Source organism: Macrobrachium rosenbergii, chromosome 12, assembly GCF_040412425.1.
Source record: "Macrobrachium rosenbergii isolate ZJJX-2024 chromosome 12, ASM4041242v1, whole genome shotgun sequence".
In the NCBI taxonomy this organism is placed as follows: domain Eukaryota; kingdom Metazoa; phylum Arthropoda; class Malacostraca; order Decapoda; family Palaemonidae; genus Macrobrachium; species Macrobrachium rosenbergii.
In genome coordinates this window covers 30,918,959-30,929,625 of record NC_089752.1, presented here as the reverse complement: position 1 = coordinate 30,929,625, position 10,667 = coordinate 30,918,959, and the positions used below count along the sequence as shown (strand labels likewise).

General features: G+C 36.7%; 1 protein-coding gene across 1 annotated transcript; it reads left to right on the top strand.

The window, feature by feature from the left end:
- Window positions 1-3,140: 3,140 nt before the first annotated feature.
- On the top strand, window positions 3,141-10,431 carry LOC136844494 (neuroparsin-A-like). The gene is made up of 4 exons (XM_067113813.1): window positions 3,141-3,332; window positions 4,813-4,899; window positions 5,358-5,463; window positions 7,844-10,431. Exons 2-4 carry the CDS (start codon window positions 4,841-4,843, stop codon window positions 7,976-7,978), a joined length of 300 nt encoding a protein of 99 aa, XP_066969914.1. The 5' UTR covers window positions 3,141-3,332; window positions 4,813-4,840; the 3' UTR covers window positions 7,979-10,431.
- Window positions 10,432-10,667: the final 236 nt, after the last annotated feature.

Sequence of the window (10,667 nt, the reverse complement as noted above, 5' to 3'; positions counted from 1 at the left end):
GATAAGTGCTTCATCACAAGTGAGATTCAAACTGCTGCCTAGTCGAGAAGCAACGAAAATACAGTGACTACGACCGCTGAGCCGTCATCATAGTCACTGTATTTTCATTGTTTCCCAAGCGAGCGCCAGTTCTAATCCCAGCGGTGACTAATCTCACCGGTGACGAAGCATTTATCATTTACAGTTCCCCTTGGGTGTAAGTTATTCCCAAGGTACAGTGAACTGAATATTAAACGAAATGTGTGGCTTAATATCTGTGAAAACATGTACATATCTTAATTTTGCACGTGACATTTTCTTAATTTCTAATATTAAGCCTTGAGACAATGAGAATATAGATAATTATGCTGATGCTTTCAGCAAGTATAAGTACGGGATTAACTACTTTCACACATACATAGTCATTGATATACAGGAATAAATCTGCTATGACACGCGGTTTAAAAGAGAAATCTTTGGGTATCTTTGTCCGAGGCTTGTACTCATATTGCCCCCCGTTGAAGAGCAAGCAATCTATTTGTAGACAGGAATGTGAGATGCAAACTAGGAAACTGAATCGTTATGTAATAATGCCTCTTGAATTAGGTATCTAATAATAATAATAATAATAATAATAATAATAATAATAATAATAATAATAATGGTGATGATGATTGTGATCGTTGAAATACTAATGTTTCATCATTGCTGATATTATCATGATAGTTTGTTGTATTATTCTAATTTCATGATACCTCGTGACCTATTCAGTAGGTTTGTTGTGATAATGAGGATTTTTATTGTTACTGTTACTAATATTTTGTAATTAATAATAATAACAATAATAATAATAATAATAATTATTATTATTATTATTATTATTATTATTATTATTTCATGATAAGTTCAGGCAGTCGATCTTCAATTGACACAGAAAGGAATATCAGTTTAGTTTGTTAAGTAATATTGATAATGACAGTTTTGATTTCACCTCAGAATCACATGTGGCTAGGAAACTTATTTATTTAACTAAAATATAAGCCAGTAAATTTGTGCACGGGTAACGAAGTCAGTGCTTATTTCGTATCCGAATATGTATAAAAAAGAAATTAATTTTATCGGAGGCGATCTTTGGAAGACAAGTTTGGTTCCATTTCTTTTAGAGATGAAAACAAATTCTTAATGAGTTATGGTAAGCAATAACTGTTACTTTTCAAAATAAATATCGCTATTATTTTCATCAATGTTAGCCACACAAAACATGGAACAATGAAGCGTGATGGAATAGGGGAAAGTATTTTGCTTTAAATTATGCACTGAAATGTTACGTGGTACTAAAAATGTGCTGTCTTTTTCACATGCGCGTATACAGTGTTCTAAATGATGAACACAAAAGGGGATACTTGAGTTGTTCGAATAAATCTGCCTTTTATATATATATATATATATATATATATATATATATATATATATATATATATATATGCATGTATGTGTGGGTATACATATGTGTATATATAGATATGAATATATATATATATATATATATATATATATATATATATATATATATATATATATATATATTATATATGTGTGTGTGTGTGTAAATGTTTATTCTCGTCTTTAAAAAGAAGTCAATAGTCCATACGTTTCTGAACTTTCTCAGCTCTGTCGTGGGCGGCGACTGAATGCGAACCGCAAGACATTGGAGTAATTATACTACCAGTGAAAAATTTGCTTTTGGTATTCAACATCCAGAATTAAAAGATGACACTTCTCCAGTTTCATCAGGTTTAATCGTAATTACTGCCAGTAATTTTATATTTTGTAAGTTTTCGTGATTCGGTATGTTTTCATTAACTGAGTATAATATGTTACCTGTGACTTTTTAAATCCTAAAAGAAAACCCTACCAAAAAGCAGTATGCAGGCCTTTGTTTACTTACAGATCAGGAACAAGTTTTCCTGTAAAATCAATTAAGATAATTACCAAACGTAACGAAAGAACCATTAATAACATGTGAAAGGACCGTGATGTTCCTCTAGTGAAATGTCCATTACAATTTCATAAGGCATTTTGGGGATTTGACCTTGGCCCTGAGTCAGGGCAGGGCTGCTTAAGGGGGTGGCCAGCACTTTGCCTCCTTCTCCTCCTCTTAGCACCGATGCCCCACTGCCGGAGAATGGCACAGGGGCATAGGGCTTGTATGGGGGTGGAGGGGGGCTGGGGTGCTTTGGCGAAGGGTTATTGGTGTTTTGGTATCCGGGGTGCCACTGAAAGGAAGAAGAAGAAGAAGAAGAAGAAGAAGAAGAAGAAGAAGAAGAAGAAGAAAAAGAGGAGGAGGAGGAGGAATGGAAGGAGGAGGAAAAGGGAGGGGTCTGTATCCAGGAGAGAGAAAAGTGGTGGGGGAAGATCAGGGAGGAGATGTTTATGTAGGGGTACAGGATCGGTTAGGGGGGGCTTGGTCTTAAGGGCACTGGACATTCGGTCGAAAAGAAAATGAGCCTCGGTTCCTTAGGAGGAGTGAGAAGCCAAGTCATAAAAATATTTGGCAATTTTTCTCAGTTAGGGAAAGCCAGGACTTTTCTCTGTCTCTCAGGGGCAGCTCGACCTGCCACCTATAACGCTCGTGATGCCCTGTTGCTAGGGTGGCCGCGTTTAGCCTGCCCTGCTCCTCCCCCTCCGTCGGGGTATACAACTGTGAGACGAAGCGGTCTTTGGCATAGAGGTGACGAGAAAAAGGGGAGAGACAGAGAGAGAAATGAGTCTATAGAAAAGCTGAGGAGAGAAGGAGAAGGGGGTTGGAAAGAATGGAGAGGGGGGCCGGGGCCTTATGAGTGAGGGAATACGCTAAAGCTCCGAGGGGGGAACCGGGAAGATGAAGAAGTCGAGAGGGGAATTGTAGTGCCCCTCTTCTGTCGCCTAGTGATGGCGATAGGGGTGTTTCGGGAAGGAGACCGCTGCTCCTCCTCCTCCTCCTCCTCCTCCTCCTCCTCCTCCTCCTCCTCCTCCTCCTTCTCCTTCTCCTTCTCCTTCTCCTCCTACGCCTACTCCACCTCCTCCTCTTGTCTCTTTGGTTGGCTAGGTCCAGGGGCGTCGGTCATGTGATCGAGGCGTGAACTCGCGGGTATATAATCTGTAGCATGACCCGTTGTAGCTCAGTAAGAGGTCTGAAAGGTAGTTGTGGTCAGGTTTGTTGAGGGCTTCTTCCGTGGCAGTTACTACAAGAGGCCACTTCGCCCGGATACACCTGCGACAACTACCCGTTTTTCTCCCGAACGACCAACATCTTCGTTCTGACTCTTACAGCCACCACCATCATCGACTGACATTTCTCAAGTTACTTACTGGTAAGCTGCGGGAATCTTATTCCTCTGCTTAATTTTGTTCATACTGTATCGTAGTTATTAAGTTTAGTTTCCAGTTGTGATTTTGCTTTCTAGAGTAAATTTAAGAACTGTTTCCCAGAGGCTGTTATTGCCTTTTTACTATGTTTTTCTTACAGAGTATTGCAAAGATGAAGTTTTTGTTAGCATCATATTCCTTTGTGGCCACTTATTCTCTGGTTCATATCATATTTTTAGGGTGAATATAAGTTGTGTCTACACACCACATTAAATAATTTAATATTTAAAGCTTCTAGACACTCTTTTAAGAGTAAAATACTTAGACTGTGGCCACATTTTAAACTGACCCCGGCGGTTCAGCAAGTAATGGGGCTAAACGTTTCCTTGCGGGACTGCGGGAGCTCGGCGAACGTTTCCACGGGCATGTCAGCCGTGTGTCCCCGGATCGGGAATTTACAGCCGTCCTGCGTCTTTGACCAGTTTTTCTTTAGATTTTAAATTGATTGTTCGTTCTTCTGATTTTAGTTTAATCTAATAGAATGTGTGTTCAGTTTAATGCTAGGATGAGGATTGATATTCCACGAAATGTGACCCGAGATCACTTTAAAGATCGGTCAGTGATTTTAATACGTTTATCTATTGACTTTTATTTTCTGGGATGTAATCAGTACGTATAGCCATCATAAAACAATCTAATTCATTAAAAGACGTAAGGTATTGCCGTGAATTTCGTGAAACGTTTTAGAATGCAAATAACGAACAAAGAATATTTATAACAAAAACTTTAACTTACACGGTACAGAAAATAAAGAAGCGTGAAGGACAGATCATTCAGAAGTAGACATCAGTTGTTGCCAAGGGAGTCTTGAGGAACGTCCGAGAAGACTTTTGGATTCGCATTTGAATGAAAAAGAAATATGAAAATAGGGAAGAAGAATGTTTGCTTGTAATATAAGCCATTTAGTGCGCTTTTAAACGTTTGGCCAACTGGGAAGGATCTTGAGTAAGAGTTGGTATGCGCTAGCTTGCGATTGAGGGCAAAAGAGGACCTGGTCAGTTCCTACAGATTTTTTATTGATAAAGACATTTTTATTGATAAAGGCGTTCGTAATTTATTTAAAGCATTTATGAGGAGTTTTGGTAGTTGAAAATTCTTAATAATATTTTTCACACGTGATTTGTATGACTATTTCTAAATCGTTAATTTCCCTTTACTTATAAAACATTAATGAGTATTAGCAGTTTGTATAACCCTGGATTGTCACGGAGACTCATAAAGAAAGCATACATCAGATTTCTTTCTGTCGTGATTAGTATCTTTATATTAATTCATTTTGCGTTCTTATAATTCCGGGAAGGTATATATTTATGAGATATACAGTATATGAAACGCTTTACGTAAATATAAAAAAAAAATTACTACGCAAATATAAGTAAATGGCTTCTCGAACCAAAGCACTCACTCCTCATACTTTTATTCCAGGGAAAGACAAGAATACAACAACATCAAGATGAAGTCGTTTGCTGCTTGCATTCTCATGTCTCTCTTCTTTGTTCTTCTTCTTCTCCAGTAAGTCATTTTTATAAAAAGCGCCGTGTGTGTGTGTGTGTGTGTGTGTGTATGTGTGTGTGTGCTCAAACACACACACACATATATATGTACATATGTGTGTTTGTGTGTGTATGTGTGTATATGTATATATATACATATATATATACATATATATATATATATATATATATTTATATATATAATATATGTATACATACAGATTTTGTTATTCACCATAATACGATATATTTCGACAAAGAAACATTATTTCAAATTCGATACTAATGACTAAATATACTGAATTATTATTATTATTATTATTATTATTATTATTATTGTTATTATTATTATTATTATTATTATTATTATTCAGCCTGATTGAGCGATTCACATAAGAATGCTAAATCTATCTTATCAGACAAATCATCTACGCTTGACCAGAATCTTGATCAAAGTGAATATTTTTATTTTCACAGGAACAGCGAAGGTGCTCCTCGTTGTACTCAACATGATCGCCCCCCACCAGAGAAATGCACGTATGGCACCGTTCTGGATTGGTGCAGGAATGAAGTGTGCGCTAAGGTGAGTTTTTTTCAAATTCTTTCTGTTGAAACACATTATTATTATTATTATTATTATTATTATTATTATTATTATTATTATTATTATTATTATTATTATTCAACATGTAGACTGTTACATGTGCAGCAGACAGGAGAGAGAGAGAGAGAGAGAGAGAGAGAGAGAGAGAGAGAGAGAGTGAGAGAGAGAGAACAAATCAGCATATATAAATACAAGCATGACTAATTTTCGGTTGAGAAATAAGTAAAAAATAAATTTTAAAGATTCGGACGTATTCCCATGGTGATCTGGTGACACCGGAGCCTGTCTAACTTCAATACTCCGTCAAAAGTTTTATAATCGAATGAATGATTTATAAATTTTGCTCACTGAAATATGACACATATTGTTATATAATACTGTTTAAGGTTTCACGTTTTACCAGACATGGGTCGTTTGTGATATCGTCTTTCATTAGAGAAATATCTTGAGAATATTGTATTGTTGACTTGCAGTAGTTATTTGTGTTCAGAAGACTGCCTGTCATTTCAGTAGGTTAAGTTCAGTTACGTTTAGTTAATCCCCCTTCGATGCTCTGTGCACTAGTTATGAACGCACGAACTAGTTCTTTTATTCTCTCGCTCTTTTTCCCTCATTTGCTTTCATGGTTTTGGTGTTGACTATCTCTTCATTTTATTTTTTTGACGGTCATTCCTTTCCCTCCCTTCTGTACGTCCTTTATCAGCTTTTCTATTCTTCCTTTGTTTATACCCAATTACCTTGTTTTCGTCTTGCAAATTCTTGCGTACACTTTCATCCTCGTTTATTTTTATCGGTAGCTGTCCGCATTTCGATCGTCTTTTGTCTCTTCGCTATACTTTGCGCCTCCACCTTCCTTCGCGTTTTACCAGTTCCTCTACTTTAAGTTTTCCTCTATCTACTTTCGCTTTTTGTCACTTAATATTTATTCTTTGTTCATTGTTCACTCTCGTTTTCTGTTCGATTTTGTCTTCCTTAATCCAGTTTAAATTCTATGTTTATAAAACCCCTTTTCATTTGGGTTTCATTCTCCATTGACAAAATGATTAATTTTTTACTTTTCCACAATAACCCATTTTTATTACCCTCATCTACTTTTCATTCTTACGGGCTGCTCTATGAGCAAGAGCCCGTGCTGGCATAAGGCCAGCTTAATCAAGAACATACTTTTCATTCACCATGAACCAAAAGATCAACGAAGTTTCGTCATATTCCTCTTCTTCTCTTTTTTGTCTACCGTTTGCTCGCCAGCATATGTGCATTGGCTTTCCTTATAGCGCGACCTCGGTGAGTGACGGACGTGTTCAGAACGTATTTGTTCCACTTACTCCGATGACAGTGTTGAGTGGAAGAAATTCATTTTCTGAAGCGCTCGATTTTCAAGACCCGCTCCTTGTAATAAACATCCCCATTCAACATTCAAGGGTACTGTTTGCATAACATTCAACATTATTCCAGGTATCACCTCCGAGGTTCAAGTTTGCAAAGTTTTGTATCTCTCTCTCTCTCTCTCTCTCTCTCTCTCTCTCTCTCTCTCTCTCTCTCTCTCCTGCGAAGAATATTTGCTGAGGTAGATGCACGTTAAACTTTTGCATCATTTACTGTTAGCTTAATGTAAGCAGTCAGTAATTATAATTTCACCAATCAGGTCGACTTCTGATGTGATTTCCGTATTATTAAACTCTTCCCTGGACGTTTCTCTCGACGTTACTGATAGGAGTTGCAGGTTTAACAAAAATATTTTTCTTTTTCTTGGATGAAATGACCGAGGCCAATCTGTCTTGGCTGTGCAGATACAACCCAAGATATGATTTATAATAAACTCTGTTACAGTGTGAAATATAGTCTCAGTATATATATATATATATATATATATATATATATATATATATATATATATATATATATATATATATATATATATATATATATATATATACTATATATATATATATATCTATGTATATATGTATGTATATATTATTTTATATATATACAACATATATATATATATATATACTGTATATATATTATATATATATATATATATATATATATATATATATATATATATATATATATATATATATATAGAGAGAGAGAGAGAGAGAGAGAGAGAGAGAGAGAGAGAGAGAGAGAGAGAGAGAGCCCTAACGATTTCAATCCTAGGTTATAAAGATAAATTTAAATTGTGATGCAAGATGTGTGGAAATACAGGTGTGATGACTACTGGACATAAAAAAAAACCATTGGCTTGGTTGTTGGAAATGTTTTCTATACTGTTTCTACCTGGCTTTTATATGTTTTATCCTCATGCTAAATGAACACCGTTTCTAAATTCAGTCCCATCTGACATTTCCAGGGACCCGGAGAAACTTGCGGAGGTCACTTCTGGGAACAGGGCAAGTGCGGCGAGGGTACCTTCTGTTCTTGCGGCACCTGCACAGGCTGCTCTGTGATCACAAGGCGATGCTTCCGCTCGGCCCTGGTCTGCTAAGAGAAGAGACACACACCCGGAAAGATCACTGCTGGCAAGTTGAGTTAAACATTCACCCACGTTCTCGCCTCCGGATTGCTTCCTCCTTCAACTTCTTCTGTATCTTCTAGATGAATTTACTCACTGAAAGGGAATGAATGTTAGCAAAGAATACAGTCATTCCCCATGGCGTCCATCGCCATCATCAACACTTAAACCTCTGGATTTCTTCCCACTTCATCTTCTTCCGCTTATTCAAGAGGAATTTACTCACTGAAAAGGGGTTGGAAGTTTCTGCCTTGTTTTGACCCCTTTGTGTGCGTCGACGTCATCAGCATTCTTCACCTTATTTGACCGCCAGAATCATCCAATTCCAGAGCTGACCTCCACAATGGCGTTTCCTAGGTATGGCGAAGATGAGGCAAATTGTTATCATTCATTTCTCAGAGCCAGAAAGTATGCCAAGAAAAATAGGCTATCCAGTGGCAGCCGAAAGTAGCAGTAATTAACTCCTGGTTGGGTGGCTAATGAACAGACTTCATGAAACAGCATGTTTAACATCGAGAGATTGTCAGCCTTATCAGCGGCTGAATTAGACCCAACCAGATTAGCAGAAGAGATTGGAAACTAGCACTATTCCAATAAAGAAACGCAGTCAAAGAGTTTAAGAGAAGCCAATGATTACATACCAACTGGTGATCGAACTCCACCCAAAGGACAGAGAGCCTAAAAAGTCTAATATTATATCCAACCACAAGGAGCAGTCACGGTCTAAGAAGTCAATAATTGGATCCAAACACAAGGTGCTGTCACATTCAACGAAGCTGATTGTGTGTCAACTGCCGAGTCAAGTCTGAGAGATTCCAACGCTGGTCTAGAGTCAACCAGGCGCCCACGTTTTCGTTTGAGGCACCTGCAGATCCTGCAGTCATGACCAATGCACTTGGTAGCTTTAAGAAGAGGATCCTCCCACTATGTTACCCATTCTCATAGAAAGTTAAGTCCTCTTAATATAATATTGCCTTATGCATATATGCGCTTGTGATATATATAAGTACAAATATTATTAGGTATTAAGAGAAACTTGATGAGGTCGTCTGAGCTACTCTGGTGGAACCTGATTTTCAGTCAATGCAATCTTATTGACATTGTCTTAATCTCTCTCTCTCTCTCTCTCTCTCTCTCTCTCTCTCTCTCTCTCTCTCTCTCTCTCAACCAAAAATTACGCATTCAACCTACAAGTTAAATTGTCCTTTTTCACTGCGTTATTGAATGTAATCCCGCGACTGGTGTCGTTGGACACTTCTGAAGTTAGCAAAATTTTTTACTTTTAATATCGTAACCAATGTCTTCCTTAGTAAAAAACAAAACTGTCTTCCTTAGTTAAAAACGAAGTTCATTAAACCAACTATAAAATATCAAATTGGTCTTCCGTAGGTGAGTGAATTCATAAACGTAGAACTGATCCTCTGTATACTGTACAAGTGTTCACTGATTCCTCTCCTGTGTCCTGTCCTGAGATTGTTAATCTGATATTTATATGAGAATTTCACCTCTTGTAAGTGCTATATATACATATTTATATATATGCCCTCCTATTTATTGCAATATTAAGTATAGTAATCTCTTTTCAAGTGGCATGAACCGTCTCATTTCTATATTCCGATCTTGACATTTGCCTGTGAACACCTGTTTTTTCCAGCTCTCATCGTATCAAGAGCAAAGATTGGTTCTTGTTGCGAATACTATGATGTATCAAGCATTATATCCACTCTGACGTCTTTACTTACTTAATTACGAGTCACTTTACGTATAATGGAAGCACTAACAACATATAATCAGACATTTATTGTACGTGTATCGAACCAATGATATGCAATATACGTCACTTGAGAAAAAAAAGTTCTTTGATCAAAATGTTCTTTCGCTGCACAAGTGAGATCAAGTTTTTGAAGCTTTCGAGATTTTAAGGAAATTGGGGAAATATCTCTGAGCCAAATACTGAGTGAAGTGCAGATGTAAGATCTTGTTTCTGTAACTTGAATTTTTGACAGATATCTCTGAACAAAATGCTATTTATTGAATTAATTTTGTTTTTGGTGAACTGATATTCATTATTTATGATTTCAATTATTTATAGTCTTAAGATCACAGTTTTTTCCTGTGACGGGATGTGATTAACTTAATTATCGTTAATTGTCTTAATTAACAATGCAAGCCCACATCAGGACCCACGCTGCCGTCCCATTTAGTTCCATAAGCAAATAAAAACAAGTTTTTTTTTTCACGTTGGCAGGAATAGAAATAATAAATATTATTGTGATTAATTTTTTTGAAAATAAAATGTGTACCTGACATCTCCAGGGTTGAGCTCCTTTCTGATACATTCTTGAGGTCATTCTTTGACCCTCGAGAAAGGTATGAAGACGGAACCAACTCTGATCATTCTTACAATAAAGGACGTATATAATAAATCAAGTAATTTTCATTCACCTCTATATTGCTTGTTATAATTTTCATATATATTCACCTCATTTTCATTGGAGTACATCTTATTACTTCAGTGGACATAGTTGATATTATTGTACTTATCAATGTTTGGCGTTATTCATCTATTTTAAGAACTGTTTCTTTAATTTAATGGAAGAGCCAGTTGATGGATGTCATGGCGAGGAGATTAGCAGCTGGAGATACATCTGGTTATTATGCA

Coding starts and splice junctions, on each gene's coding strand:
- LOC136844494 (XM_067113813.1), top strand. CDS start 4,841: ATGAAGTCGTTTGCTGCTTGCATTCTCATGTCTCTCTTCTTTGTTCTT. Junction 4,900..5,357: donor TTTGTTCTTCTTCTTCTCCA/GTAAGTCATTTT, acceptor TTATTTTCACAG/GAACAGCGAAGGTGCTCCTC. Junction 5,464..7,843: donor GGAATGAAGTGTGCGCTAAG/GTGAGTTTTTTT, acceptor TGACATTTCCAG/GGACCCGGAGAAACTTGCGG.